The sequence below is a fragment of the Miniopterus natalensis genome, chromosome 8 (assembly GCF_054644295.1).
Source record: "Miniopterus natalensis isolate mMinNat1 chromosome 8, mMinNat1.hap1, whole genome shotgun sequence".
In the NCBI taxonomy this organism is placed as follows: Eukaryota; Metazoa; Chordata; class Mammalia; order Chiroptera; family Miniopteridae; genus Miniopterus; species Miniopterus natalensis.
The window spans coordinates 75,165,367-75,181,554 of NC_142088.1; the positions used below are offsets into that span (position 1 = coordinate 75,165,367).

Genomic DNA, 16,188 nt, shown 5'->3' on the forward strand with positions numbered 1-16,188 from the left:
CTTAAGAGCCCATGCACGGTCTTACTCAGACTCACTGGCTCTGAGCTCAGCTCTGGGGCAGCGGCTCGAAAGGCTCCAGGGACATACAGGGAGGAACTGAATTTTCCAGTAAGGGCTGGGAAGGGGCGGGGGAGGGGGGCAGCTTTCTCCCAGACAAAAGTGCTGGCAGAGGCCACTGTTCCTTTGCTGGGCCCTCCTCCCACAGAGCAGGCAGGCAGGAGTCATATCTGAGGCTCCATCAACCTGGCTCAACACCGTTCACCCACCATGGTGATTCCCTGAGACCGCCTCACCCAACTTCCAGACCCACCCAAGCCATTTCAAATAGTTTTTCCAGAAAAAAAAATTAAATTAAAATAAATAAATAACTCAAAAGTTTTTCTCACAAATAATATATTATCTTACAACAACAAAAAATGAAGCCTGCAGAGAGAGAAAGCACCACAAATTTTAACTCAAAGAGCAGAGCCTGGGATTACTTTTTAAAGTTTATTTGTCAATTTCAAAACCCCCAAGTGGAATAGAGAGCTTAGCATAGGCATGCAAAACAGGAAGCCCGGGAGGCTTCACCACGTGGAGATGGGATGAGCTCTGTAGTTCTCATAATCGTCTTCACAGAAGAAGGCAATTTCTGTTTCATTGGCTGAAAGAAAGCCAGAAATGGGAAATAATGTTAATGTAAAATTAGATTTTAAACCAGTATGGAAATCCATATTACTTTGATTTAGTGATTTAGATGCCAAAGTGAGAAAGATGAGTTATTTGTTTGGTTTCACAGTTCACTAAATCAACAAGAAGTATAAATTGGAGCTACTGTATAAGAATCTAGAATTCAAGTAATTTAAAAGCAAAAAGAAAAATAAACAAAATAATTTAAAACAATAATTAACACGAGAATCTAGTTTTCAGGAAATTATAAAGTTGCTCATTTACAGTCCTCTTAACAGTCCTAGAAAATAATAAACCTTTATTTTTTCAAATTTGCTACTCAATTACTGAAGGAGGAAAAACTCTTTTTTCCTCCAAAATTAGCCTGTAGGTATAATAATTTAATACTCAGAGGATCAGTAGAATATTTTACAGATCACTTTACATTCTCCCTCATGACCCATCAAAATATGTGTCTGAAGAAGTTAATTTTTTTGCCTGCTTATGATTAATTCATGAGGCTTCAACAATATGCAAAGTGAAAGACACAAATTGGCTTCTACCTCAACACCTTCAAATACCTCTAATTATTCACAGGGGATAAGGCACAGCTAAAGGACCCACAGAGGTTCAGAGCAGTCACAATTCTTTCAACCTAGCGGGTCAAGGACTCTGTCTTCTAAAACAATAAGTCAGCAACATTATTAATTCAGACTGGAGACAAATCTGATGGAAAGCCTTCCAATTATTAAACATGCAATTCTTTAAGGTGTTGCGCCAAGTCCCACATTCATTCTTTTAAAATTAAACCAGAAGTTAATACAGTCTGCTTAGCTTTTACAGAAAGAGCAAAGGGGCCTTCAGAATCTCGACAAGAAAACAGACAAGATTATTTGTAATGAATACTGATCAGTCAATTAACATATCCTCTAAAAACAGACAAGTAAAACTCCCCAAGCCAAGTAAACAGGAAGATAGGAGGGACGCCAAGGATTACCACTTCCTTTATGGCTCTCAGCTCCACATTCCAATACGTCACAGAAGAAGGAAATTGAAGACTGAGCACAACATTTCATTAAAATTTTTTTTCTGGTTTTAAGGATATGAAATTTAATGTTTCTCAATTGTAAGTTACCCGTGTTCATTACAGCAAATACAGAAATGTTGAAAGAAGAAAATAAAGTGACCCATAGTCTCAGATCCTCACTCTGAGTCAGGCTGCAAACTCTCATCACAGTGAGCCTCAGGGGCGCGGGGAGGGAACAGCAGAGAGGAACTGGGAATCAGTGAGGATGGTGCATTTAGTTAACGTGCAGTTAAACCGTACCCAAAAAGCATTTAAAAGAATGGGTAAAAGGCTCCACACTTGGAATCAGTAAAATGTTGAAAAGGGGCTTCAAAAATCCAATATTCAAAGGTAAGATATCTTGAGATCTATCCTTTATATAAAAAGCTCCCAGGGCTTCCTCTTGGAAGGAAGCAAACCCAAAAGCAGGCTTACATCATTTGCAAGTGATTCTCATCATCTTCTGATAGAAAATGGGCAAAGGTGCCCTGCTCTTCACACTTGCAATGAAGACTTTATCTACCATGTGCTATTTACATACAGAACTTCACACAGTGCTCAGGTCACGCACTCAGTCACGCTAACTGTAACAGCAATATTCACGTCCCGAGGCTGACATTTACCTGCACCCCTTTAGAGAAGCTAATACATCATGCAGCTCTTCAGTACAGTAATGATAGGCTCAGAATAAGCTGATGTACAGAAAGGGCTGACAAAGCATTTTTGTTTCAACAGTAGGTTCTCTTGGGTCTAATTAACTTATAGATCAATCCATTATTCATATAAAGTATTTATGCCACCTCTCATAATACAGGCGTAAAATGAGATCACCTAAGATAAAGATTTTATTTTCAGATGAATGCATTTTTTCAGGATAACTAGGTTGACAAATCAGTTAAACCCAAATTCATCAGTTTGATAAAAATTTTCACCCTTAACAAACTGGAAAACAACACAAATTCAAAGCTGGTTACTCTGAACACTCAAAAGTAAGACATAAAATGAATTTTAAACTTTCGGAATATGGTCCTCAAACAGAAATACAATGTTTTTAAAAATCTGTAATCTGTTGAGAATGTTTGAGAGAATTATTTCAAGTGCTTATAATGCAAATTTAGTTCCCAATTAAAGTAAAAATGAATATGAAGGATTTTCAAGACCTCTACATAATCACCCTTTCCACCATCATCCCTTAAATTCTTGCTTCCCAGGTTCTATTTAAATAGCTCGGGAAGAACCCTCAGGAAGCCTGTGTGCCCCAGTCCTCTAGGGCACCTGACTGTAAATTAAAAGTGCTGCAGGCGGCAGTGAGCTCAGGCACAAGATGCCTTGGTGTGTGAATCTGAAATGAACGAGCAACCTAAATTCCAATAAATACACCACCAGTTCCTCCCTTTGTCTTACTATCAAATGACATCAAGAGTCCTCCAAATACATGTGTGGAGCATTTTAATAATGATTTTCAATTTTAATGATATGAACACAGGCCAGAACATTCAAACTTTGGCAATAAAATCAGTAATTTTATGTTTCCAAACAGATCTCACACGCACACACACACACACACACACACATATACCCCTTTAACAGGAAAGTAATAATGATGACTTTATATAAAAGAATATAAGAAAAAACAATTTTAAATGTAAAATCTCAAGGAAAATGAAATGCAATGTACTCAAACACAAATAACATCTCAACGAACTGGCCTAGTGAGGAGGGTTCACTGCTTAGTTTCTAGTCGGAGCCTCATGCCAGTCCGGGGGAGGTGCAGCCACTGCTGTCTAAGAGAAACGGACACATGGACACTGACTTTGTGGTCCAGATAATGAATGATCAGGGCAGGCTGTAATGTGATAATAATTGCAGATTACTGGCACACACAAAAATACAGGAAGAGCTAGGTGTGGTTTCTACAGCAATTTGAGACCCAAAGGACAAAGTTCACCCTCTCTCCTGCTCCAGGAAAATATCCTATCCTTCCAAGTTTCATACAATCCTAATCCACAAATCATTCAACTGTGCTGGCAGCTGAGTTGTATTTCACAGTTTTCACCGAAGGAGGTCAGCAACCCAGCGAAGACGGCCCAACTACTGTGCTTTTAATTTCCTAGTTGCTCCCACTGTCTGCTTCAGATGGGCTGGCAGAGAAGCGTTCAAACTACAGTGTAAAGAAAACAAGAAGTGAAAGAAATCTGACCTTTGACAAACAGGACCCATGCCTGTCATTTCCACAATGGTGGGGGGAGGGTAAAAAAAGAATCATTGTGGGAGGCTCGCTCTGGCCCCTGCTCTGGAAGCCCGAATTCCCCAGGCCCACCACCTCCTCTACCCGGTCCCAGACTACGGCTGTCACGATGCTAAGGTATAGAACAGCCACCTGGAACACAGATCGAACATGATCCTGATGAAGAGGGAGGCAAGGCGACCTACAATATTAGCCGCACTGGGAGATAACCAAAGGGTACCAGACACAAAGACAGGGTTCTGGCTGTAGGCACATGACAGAAGTGACAGGCAAAATGCAGCCACAGTACAGAGGAGTTTTGGAATTATTACAGGATCTGGCTTGACGTGAACTCTTCCCCCAGGTCAGCACCATGCATGGTCCACTGTATTTGTAAAACTTTTTCAATAGTACACAACCGGCTTTAGAAGAGTTTCCCTGACACAATTTCTTTACCAAACCAGAGAGGATTCAAAAGGTGTAATAGCTGTAGAATGTAGCAAAAAGAAAGATAAAATATTACCAAAAAAACCCCCCTTACATGCAAATTTATCACTTAGGGGAATTGGTGCATAAAACTACAATTGTTAAAAACAAGGTAAACTTCTTTAAATTGTAAGTAACAATCCTAGGTGAGGCCTTCTTCTTCTTGCCACAAAGCAAACCTTTCCACTTATGTATTTTAGCACCAGACCACAAACACAAACTTCCCTGATGTCAGGTGGAACATACAACTGGGATCTGCAATGCAGATAAAAGACCAGAATAGGAACTGGAGAATTTCTCTGTGAGAAAAGAAATCTTCAAACAACTTTGTTCCCCTAATTTCCCCCTCACAGTCTCTTTTTCCTTTCATGAATTCTGCAGAAAAGTCATAATGATAAATTTGTTACATTGGCATTATTCCCATGGCAACTGGCTGTGATAGCAGAGTGACAGCTCCACAGCAAGATCAAGCAGAAAACGGGAGAGAGTGAGGACTTGGATTTTTTCTCTTAAACATCTTAGAAACCTAACCAGACGGGCACCGAGGGAGGAAAGTTCCCTAGGATAATCACACACTTCAAGGATCACTTTTACACTGTAGCTCCAGGGACCTCCCTGCCCTGCATAACTGTGGCCTGCTCTCCCAGCACAGCAACACTGCTCCAGGCGACAGAGAGGAGTGTGCAGAAGAGAAAATGCTCCCGGCAGTGACTGAAGTCACCCGATCAGGGCTGCGGGCTGGCCAGGGCAGGAGGGCAGTGGGAATTCTTGTCCCACCCTGAAACTAGTGAGAACTCATGAAAAGGATCTATTCTGATCAAAGGCCCATGGCCTGAAAACGAAAAAAACAAAAAAGATGGACTTGACTCTCACCTTTACAGGTGGTTCAGTACATAAGTCTGAAATTAATGACTATTAAACCAACAACTCAATAGTTTAATAAATTCAAAACATTTGCCAATTGCCTTCTCCAAAATGGCTCCTACATAAAATTAGTATTTTTGAGGACTTTGCATGCATTTCTCCAGATGCTTTCGTAGATATGCTTTTACTCATCTCTAGGACGACCCTCTGAAATAGGTTAATTACTGCTGTTTTGTTTTACAGAAATTGAAATAGAAGTTCAGAGAGGCTGAATGGCTTACAGAAGGTCACAAAGCAAGTAACAGCCTTCATTCAAATCAATTTTCTCCAACTTTAGGACTTTATTCTTTATAAGTAATAGGTGTAATTTATATGTAAACTTTAGAAAAATTTTAAATTACAGGAACAACTAGATAATATGGAAAAGAAAGAAAAAAATCTATTTTGGCAATGTCACTTTCCAGAGAAACCATTTCTGTAATTTTAGCAAATTATCTTTTCTCCATATACACATACAGACATGTAAATATGTACATTTTTAAACAATAAAGGAATCACACAATATATTCTATTTCCAGTCAATAAATAAAGCTCTACACCAGTGATTCACAAACAGGGAAGGTGAGAGAGAGCACAGCCACCTCCCTGAAAATATATCACAGCCTTGCAGGAGTCGCGGAGCTGAGGAAGCATGCTCCTGTTGGCTTGGTGATAGATATGACACCACGTGAAGTCTAAGAAAGTCCTATGGGTCAAATTGACCATCAGAAAGTTACAGGTAATGGACTCCGAACAGTTCAGAAGAGTATCCACTTCCCAACATTTCCACTTTCTTCATGTCTCCTCAGCTTATCATTACCACTGGCCCAAGGTCACCCAGGCAACTGGGTGGCAGAGCAGGTTGTGAACCCAAGTACCCTGACTCCAGGCTCTAATTCCTAACCACTAGGCTAGTACACAACATACAACAGCATCTATTTTCACGTGCATTTCTCTCATGGCTAAGAAGGCTGAACTATTTTTCATATGTTAGCCATCTCTTCTATAGTAGAATTTCTTATTTATCTTTTTCATATTAATTATAGGAGCTTCTTATAAAGTCAGGCTAGTGACATTTTATTTGTCATACATGATGCAAATACGTTTTCATAGTTATTGCTTCTCCTTTAACTCTGTTTATATGTATATATATTTAATATGCTTTTATTGAGTTCAGAGAGAGGAAGGGAGAAGGAGAGGGATAACATCAATAATGAGAGAGAATCACTGATGGGCTGCCTCCTGCACGCCCCCTGCTGGGGGGATCAAGCCCGCAACCCGGGCATGTGCCCTGACCAGGAATCAAACCATCACCTCTTGGTTCACAGGTCAATGCTTCCCACCTTAAGGCTCTGCCTTCATGGTCGCACTTAGTTCTTTTCCTCCCCAAGATTATAAAACTAGTGAGCTACATTTTGTTTTGTTTTTTTAATTTTACATTACAACACTTAATCCATCTAGAATTTATTTTGCAATAAAGACTGTGATAAAAATTTAAATTTTATTTTCCCCAAATGCTTTAGCAATGAGCCCAACATCATTTTCTGGCTAATTCATTCTTTCCCCCTTATTTGAGATGTCAAGAACTAATCAAATTGTGAAATCTTACTTTTTTAGTTTGTTTTTAGATTTTCCAGTCTTTTCCACAGACCTGTCAATTCCTATATCAACACCAGTCTGTTATATTCATTAGAGCTATGCAGGTCTAGCTGCTAGTGGCCATGTGCCTCAATAACACAGGTGCCACCTGATATAATAACATAATAGCATTTAAAGAAACAGATGCCAAAATAAAAAGTACTTTCAAATAATAGCAATCAATCTTATGTATAATAACATGGTCAATTTTATGTATTATAATATGAAAAGAAACTAATCTAGCAAATAGCGTAGACAAACACAGAAAACAAATGTAATATTTCATAACATGTTATTTAAAAATCCTATTAAAATTGGAAAATATGTTCAGAACTTACTTTAGCCACATGTATCACTCAAAAGTGAATTCTTGACATTTATGACTAAAGTAACTCAACAAAACACCTGTCAAAAAATTGTAAGGCTTCCTAACATGGACCTTACTGAGCGTGCTCCACAACCAGTGCATGTAAATAACTGCACAGTGTGACTCGTGCTGTTTCATTAGTCCCCGACACAAGGGTGTGTCAGAGGCATCATGCCTTCAACTGCTCCCAGCTCTCTTACAATCTTCACTCCTCCTGCCAGATAATCTTCAGGTGTACATATAAGTAGAATTAGAGTGACACCTAATGGCCACAGAATACGTAACAGCATGTCTTTAAATTAGAACTGCCTGCCTTTTCCAGGCTGAAAGGCTAAACTGGGCAATTTTTCAACTGCACTCCTTGGGCTGCTATTTGAGATTCCATGACTTCGTTGGTCCTGAGTGATGTGGACAACTATTGGAAACCATGCTGCATGTTCTACAAATAACATCTCGCTTTATTAATCCACATTAATTCTACCAGGTCCATTTCTCTCAAACAGTCCATTCAAATGAGGCTCAGAAGAGTAAGCAGGTTATTGAGTAATAACCTGTCAATCACTTAAAATAACTCTCAGCAGAATTCTGAGCACACCTTCTGAAAAGAACTATTTGCATTTGGAACATTTAGAGAGCAGATATCCACTGCCCTCAATGAAATGATCTGAATGTACATCATTCTCGCCTTCCTCTCTGAATAATTATCAGGCAGTGTCAAGAGCACCAAGGGTAGCATTTACTTTGCATTGAGTTATCCAAATATAACCAGCCCAGCATCACCACACAGGCTGGGACTCCTGCTAGCACTGCACACGCCCTTGCTCACCAATTCCAGCTGCTTTCAGAGTGTGGTCTTCTTTCAACAGGAGGCTGTCGTCATCTTCCAAACTCAGCACAAGCTCATTTGTCTAGAAAGAGAGAAAAGCTCCACTTTAGCAGTCCTTCTGGGCTTCATCTGTGGGAAGAGTTCTCAAAGACACGGAATTGTTACTTCAGGTCACAGCAATAACCCGTCGCATTCTACTCCCATTATTGTAAAGGGAGAAGTGAACGGACAGTGAGAACCTACTAAGTGAGCACACAGTGGGAGGCACTAGGGAGACAGTGCTACAGCACAGATCTTCGGAGCTCCATTTGGTGTAAGATTCAGGCCCAGAGAGGAGAAAATGGATGGAGATGCAGTGAAGAGAAATTCTAGCAGCCATACAAAGTGCAGATTCCAAACCATAGCCCTAGACATGTGAGCACTAAGTTTTAAAGCATCTGACAATGGACACCGTTAAATTTCTATATGCAATCAAACAAAGTTACTGGAGAGAACCAGCCCTGCCATTGCCTTGAGTGTAGCCCAGTGAAACTGATTTCAGACTTCTGGCCTCCAAAACCATAAGAGAATAAATATCTTGTTTTAAACTACAGGAAAAAAAATTTAAGTTATTAATTCATAGTCCACATACATACCCTTATGCCATTTTCTTTATACTCTGTGGTATACATTTATTTGAAAGCTGAGTGAGTTTATGTAGGGCATCTATGACCAGAGAAGGGAATGAGATGAATTCATAAGTAAATACTTCATTCAAATTGCTACGGAAAATGCCTCTGAATGAGACACTGTGCTAGGTACAGGAGCTACAAAGAAGACACGCTCCCTGGTCCTTGAGCAGTTTGTATAGCAGAGTAGGTTCATTGAGACTCAACAAAAAGGATCACTCTAGTCTGTGTGTAGAAGATGCAAACCTTTGACTGCAGCTTCATAAAAAATTACTCTAAAAAAGTAATGAAACAGAAATGTAAACCCACAACAACAATATAAATAAGCAGTTCTGTTTGGGATAGGTAAGACAATGTTGGGATTGCAGGTTTGCTCCCCAGAGCCACAGTCCTGGGCCCTTTCTTACACAGCGAGAGAGTCAAGTCAGAAAAAGCAGATTATTTTTATCTGCTTTTGGCTCCTTTCTTCCCTTACAGGATTGAAAAAATCAAAGAGATTGGTTTGCCAGATAATAAGTGGCTTCCTTTATATGTAACCTGAATTTACAAAGTTTTATACTTACGTTAAATATTTACTTGATTATGTTAAATATTTGCTTGATATATAACATGCATCCTTTTTAAAAAATGAACACAATTTAAAGGATCTACCATGAACAGGGACATGACTTGGAATTTTTTTTTTCTTTAATGGAGAAGTAAAGCTGAAGAAAGGGAATTTACAAAATAAAAAGTGCTATTATGATGAAAGTATTTTAGAAGTATATGTCTTCATTCATTTATTCACTAAGTCAACCAACACTGATTACTTGCTATGTACTAGGTACTGTACATAGGAAACGTACCTTTGATTTATGTGCCTGATGAATAATCTTTAATTTATCTGAAAGAAAAAAACAAGTTGTCTTTTTACAAAGAGTATTCTAAAACTTCATTTCAAATTACTAAAGAGACATGAGGGAGAGGTGGCTATGAAATTAAGAAATTTAAGTTCTTATCTTATGACTAGGTTCTCTTAAAAACCTACTATACAGTAAAAGAAAAATTACTTTTGCATATCATTAACATTAAAGATCACTGTAATGGCATTCATGCCATAACCTGAAGTCAGCTCAGCACATTTCCTTAGAACAGAAGACAAGTGAACTACATTACTCTATCCTGGGTTTTGAAGTTGCTAAATTAGCAAACAATATAAAAAAATTATCTTAAATTAAGACAGACATTAACAAAACAGTTCCAAAATATCTACTAATCTCTCAGGATACAGCAACAGGAGGCCAAATGATCACAGTGACAAGTCATTACCACACCAAGAACTGAAACACCATCAGAGACCACTGGTAATCTGAACAGGCTGCTAATGCACAGAGAATACCAACATCTGCCTCCTGGTTTCCAGCTATTTCACAGGCTCCCACCGTCCAACCTGCTTTAGTCAATCACTCCTTCGCTCCTTAATCTGCTTATCCTAAAGTCAGGCTACATTGTGCTTTTCCAATAAGTAATTTCTCCGCATTGGGTAAAATTCTAACTCTGCCAACAATCAGCTCTTAATTATATAATAGGCATAGCATTCCACAGGTTTAAATTCAGAAATTTTCCAATTCTTCACTCATTTTATTTAACCACTTAATTAATGCATTATGATTACATGTATGTATTATTATATCTGAATAAACTCTTAACCTTAAACTGAAATTCATTTCTATCTATCATGCTGCTTGAGTCAACGAGGGATTCCAACAATGAAATGAAATGAAAGCATCTATTTAAAAAACAGACCTTGATTTAACTATGTTCTAATAATATAAAAGGAGTACCTATCCAGTTAAGAGCTAGCACTCTGAATTACCCATTATTTTAAATAGTCAAATTTCGATTATCTATTTTAATTCTTAATGCAAGGTCAGCCTAATCCTATGTATTGTTAAGAAATAAAAAGAAATCTAATCTAAGTAAAATATGAACATTAGAAATGTAAATATGCCACAAATGCTAAAAATTAGCTTATAAAGTACACAAGAAAATAAACAAATGTGGCTTTTGGATGATCTATTATTGAGTTACCTATTACGCTCTTTTTCTCAATATAGATAAATATCAGTTTATTACTGGAGACAAGTTAGAGAACCCAATAGTGGTTTGTTGTTGTTGTTGAATAAAAAGACTTCGCTTAAAGTCTGCTACAATCAACCTGCAAAACTGGAGCTTTCACCTTACCAAATATTCATCATGTTCTGTGTATTTTGCTAATGAGCTTTTAAATTAGAAATATCCTTGCTCTAATAAGTTCTGCAACCCACAATAAGGTCACATTTTTTAGTAGAAAATAAATGGTTTGAACAGAAATTTTCAAAGATTTTTCTCTCCAACAGAAATTGGTAAGGATTGGGAAGAGAGTAAGAAAGGAGAAGTGACAAGCTAGGCCCTTTCTTTGTTAAATAATCTCTTCACTTGTTTTTACTTCTTTAAAAAAACTTCATTATTAACATAAACAATATCTGTGGGTATTGCCTCCTTAATGCAAATTCCTTTAGGAAAGTAACCTCATAAAAATAAAAATAATGTTTTAATTTGTGGAGTATTTTTTAAAAATATGTTTTTATTGATTTTTTAGAGCGAGAAGGGAGAGGGACAGAGAGATAGAAACATCAATAAGAGAGAAACATCATCAACTGGCTGCCTCCTGCACAACCTCTACTGGGGATTGGGCCCACAACCCGGGCATGTGCCCTGACCAGGAATCAAACCTGCCCTGACCGGCAATCAAACCGGTGACCTCTTGGTTCATGGGTGGACACTCAACCATTGAGCCATGCCACTGGGGCTATTTGTGGAGTATTTAGCATGTTTGCATGTGCATTGTTTAATCTCACACAGCCTTATAAAACAAATAGGATCAGCAGCCCCGCACTGCACAACTGACGTGCCTGGGCTATAAGGATTTAAAGAAAGGCAACATCTCCTGTGCTATAGGAACCCACAGTCTGGTCAAGGTAAATCATAATACGTGTAGATGCCAGTTAAACGGGAGGAATACATTTATAAATGAATGAAGGGCTCTGGGAAATCTTAGACTCTCAGTGGCCTAGCCTGACCTGGCTGAGAGAACCAATCCTTTGTCCAAGGGCACGGCAACAGCAACTAACCAAACTGAAATTCACCTCTGTGCCCTTTCCACTAGCCAACACTCAAAAGGGTTCTGTTCCCACAGGGCATGTAGCAGTGCTGGAGGACAGTGGCAGATGAGAAAATAACACTTTGGCCTTCCTTGTTGAACACAAAGCAGCAGACTGTTGACGAGCCAAACTCGGACAGAATCACCTGAAGTCTATCTAAATCCCAATACTTCTCTCGTTTCTCCACAGATGAGAGTATTCGGTTTTTCTGCCAATTCCTCTGAATTGTACAGGAATACTAGGGCGAAAGGAAGTTAATACGGTAAAATCATATAAAAGGGACATTATCTACCATGATGACTGGCAGTCAGATATTCTGATGCTTTCATTATCTAAAACTTATCTTTCAAAATAACTTACACGAAACACAAATTTGAATATACAAAAGAGGGAAGTCATATATAGTTACTCTAATGAAATGGTGTCTGCAGGCTGATTCAAGCTTCAGTTGATATTTCAAGGCGTTACACTTTGAAAGCCATGAAGGCCAGAACTGAGAAGTTCCGTATTTACTTAACCATGCTTTCTATTCCTTTCTCTTATTCAATATTTAGTATGTAAATTCTCTAAGTCTGATAAATCAAAGTACTTTCCACTCAGTGCCTTCAGCTTCTGCCTGACTACCCCTTGTGACCTCACAATTAGTTTCTGGATATTAAAATGCATACACACGGGGAAGACTGTGATTTCAAAGAATTTTAGGTCATAAGTTGCTCTACCAAATGGGAACAGAATTAAAAGCTACTCTAAAAAATGATCTAAGGTAATAAAATATTTATACTTTAAAATGTCTGCACCAATTAACAGAAATATTTATTAGGTGTCTCATAATTCTCAAGAGAAGTCTCGGTGTGGTGAGTATCACTATGCTGAAGGTTAATAACTAAGTGTACCATCTTTATAACAAACAGTGAAGCCCAGCTTACTGCCTTATTACTACACTTTAAAATTAGTTATTGCAACATAAAAATGACTATATAACATGCTCAAGTTACTGGCATTTAAAATCTTAAATCTCTTCTTTTAATTCCTGGTCTTTAATTATTTCTCCTTTTCTGATTACCCAGCAAAGAAATTAATTTTAGACATAGTTTGCCAAACATGCTATTCCTCACAAATGGGCCACTTCCCTGCATGATCACAATTTACTTTAACATCATACTACCAGAATTCCTGTATTTTTAAATAAACTTCCATATTGGTTTTTACTTACAGAGAGTAAACTCGTCTTTGAAAACCAAATTTAAATTCATATCAATGTAAAACTAATGTGATGCTCCATTAATATATGTTTTAAAAGGATAAGAAAAATTGATTACCATATTTATAATTTCTGAATGGTGGTGGCAGGCTGGTCCTTAAAGGAATATCTATAAGAAAAATATTATTTTTATTATAAAATATTCAATAGATACTCATTGTATATGCAGTCTTTTGGTTCTGTACTCCTAAACCTCCAGTCTAAGCTACTTTGAAAAAACTGATGGGACACAAAACAAAGCTGACATGCTGGCAAAGTACAAGGTCATCTAAAACAAGGGAACCACTGATAAGACGCTGAGCTGCTACTAACTGAACCAAGAATTTAGTAACACTACTAAACAAGCTGGTATTTTATTAAACACAATCTCACCTATGTACATTTGAAATATAGAGTAAACGTGTGAGACATTATTTTTTATATAGTTGATGTTCATTTAGCATGTGAATCTGGGAACCCCTTGAGAGTCTTTGGCCCATAGTGGAAACCAATGATCTAGAACAACCTTAATTCTCTTACCAAAATTCAGATAACTGGGCAAAGAAAATAAAAACAGAGCAAACATTCTTTTTTAAATGGTGTTCCAAATATCAATATTAGTGTTAATAACATCTGATGCTACAGTCCCTACAGAGGGCAATTTGGTAATATACATCAAAATAACAGGTGCATCAATCTGCTTGGAGAATTTATCATATAGACTCTGCACACTTTTCCGTGTGTGTGTGAAATGACATACATACATACATATGTACAAACTTCAGCTTGTTTAAAATAGTAAATGCTTAGAAAAATCCAAATGTATTTGGTAAATAAATTATAATATGCCCAAACAATGAAACATTTTTCAACTGTAAAACCACCAAAGAAGAGGGGAAGCTTCCTGCTAATATGATAAGATCTTCGAGATATGCTGAAAGCAAAGAAGACATAGGCCAAACATTACTTTCAGTAAGGCACCTTCAGAGTAAAAAGGAGAAAAAGAAGAATATATGTTTGCATTTGCTTATACTTTCATAGCAGGGAGCATGCTGTACTGGTCAGGTAGAGAACAGAAGTGGGAAAACTTTCCACTGTATTCCCTTTTGTATTTTAATCTTAAAACCACATGACTGTATTATCTATTCAACTCCAAAAACCCACACATCTAAATTAGGAAATGTGTTTTATTAAATACATTTGCCTTTTAGAGGTCAAACACATACTGAAATTAAAACATAACATATTCACTTACGTTACAAGCATTTAAAGTACCTACTACCAGATATTTCAGGGACAGGGTAAATAAGAAGTTACCAAAACCAGTCCCCACTCTTGAAAGCACTTGTTCCCATGTAAATCCTATAACGGAGGTATGTTCACAGCCAGGGCTGTCTTAAGAGTGTGATCCTCACCTGCTGCACATTAGAACCACCCAGCCCAGCACTAGCAGACCTTCAGCAGGCTGGTTCCAAGCATAAATGTTTAAATATAAAATAAAAATTTCCTGAGATGATTCTGAGACAAACTGGCAGGTGGCCAGCCAGAGGACATAAGAGAGTGACGCAGGTCAAACAGAAGGTAGCAATGAGATCTGAGTGCATGCACCTGTGAATCCTGAGAAAGAAGATACCAAGAAGGGCTCCTGATGGCTAACTGGTCTCAAATTTAAAAGCAGAGCCTAGCAGCCATTTCTAAACAGGGACCTGTCACTCAAATGCAGACCAGGCTTCAGGGAGAAGCCTGCCCTCAACTGCCTGCCTCCCACACTGACCTGCCTGCCTGCACTGTGTTCCTGCCTCTGAGCCAGCCTTATAAAGGAGCTCCTGGAGTCCTATTTCAACCAGTAGGACTGAAGCTTTCCCCATCCAATCAGAGCTGCGCAACTATATCCCCCATCAGCATCCTCACCAATCAAGCAGGGCAGCTCCATTCTGACCAGTCAGGACAGTGCCTTTTGAGCCAAACGGTGAGAATTTGGAGTCCTCATTTGCACGAGGATGAACTAATCAGGGACCGGGGTGGGAACTTCTTTCTCCATAAACCGGCTCCCCTCTGGCTAGGAGCCCATTCTCCACTGAAGACTGCATTTCCCCTGCTGGAGCAGAAACACCAGAGATGAAACAACAAAGCTGTGTCACTGGACCACAGTGCAGCAGAGCAGGCACAGTGCAGTAGACCCGTGCAGAGAAGGCGGGCACAGACAGCGCAGGGCACAGCAGAGTGGACAGGAGCAGGTGGAGCAGACAGGAGCAGACCGGGGCTGCATCTCCCCAAGGCCACCTCACAGCTGCTCCACAGCCGTGCTGGTTCATAACTGAGCTGTAGCACTGTTGAGCTGGTCCACAGCCCTGCTGTTCTCACAGCTCTGCTGTGTCACAACTGAGCTGTCTGCACTGAACAATTTCCTTCTTCACCACACCCCAAACTGGGGATTCCTGTTGGTGCTGAATTGGTGCCAAAAACCGTTGGTGAACATACCCTATTAAAGAGGGCTGCTGCCATTCAGTTCTAACTGGTTACCTAAAGATTTAAATGGAAAAGCTGAAAGGCGGGGTTAGGTGGAAATTCTCTGATTTAGAACACTACAGGCTGAAGGAGTCCTCTAGGTCCGGATTCTCCTGTCCAGCCCCCATTTGGCCGACAAGAGCAAATGCTTCGTTTTATCCTGTTTTCCATTCACTATGAAGTATGGGGCAAAGAAGTATTGATCAAACATCAAAAAGGATAATTAAATCTGTTTCATTTATTGCCATTTATATTTCATGAATGAGACAATGAAAACCCATCATTTAAAGATGTCTAAAACCGAAGAAATTGGATCACTGTGTTAATCTAGACCTCGGCGCAAGTGTCTCCTCCACGAAGGGGCCTCTCCCCTGACAGCCCTGCTAAAAGATGGGTCTCTTCTCACCCTGTTTCCCCCCTAACAATTTT

General features: G+C 38.9%; 1 protein-coding gene across 3 annotated transcripts in view; it reads right to left on the bottom strand.

Moving 5' to 3' along the window:
* Positions 1 to 390: 390 nt before the first annotated feature.
* The window catches only part of C8H2orf76 (chromosome 8 C2orf76 homolog), a 49,557-nt gene continuing 33,759 nt past the window's right edge, over positions 391 to 16,188 (bottom strand). The window contains exons 2-6 of one of the 3 annotated variants that reach the window (XM_016209814.2): positions 15,163 to 15,349; positions 13,331 to 13,381; positions 9,675 to 9,712; positions 8,162 to 8,243; positions 391 to 643 (exon numbers count right to left, since the gene is read on the bottom strand). In XM_016209814.2, the coding sequence (XP_016065300.1) occupies positions 567 to 643; positions 8,162 to 8,243; positions 9,675 to 9,712; positions 13,331 to 13,381; positions 15,163 to 15,184 (270 nt within the window). In that variant the 5' untranslated portion in view covers positions 15,185 to 15,349 and the 3' untranslated portion in view covers positions 391 to 566. The remainder of the gene's footprint in view (positions 644 to 8,161; positions 8,244 to 9,674; positions 9,713 to 13,330; positions 13,382 to 15,162; positions 15,350 to 16,188) is intronic. The other 2 variants (XM_087819902.1, XM_087819903.1) reach the window with 2 other exon arrangements.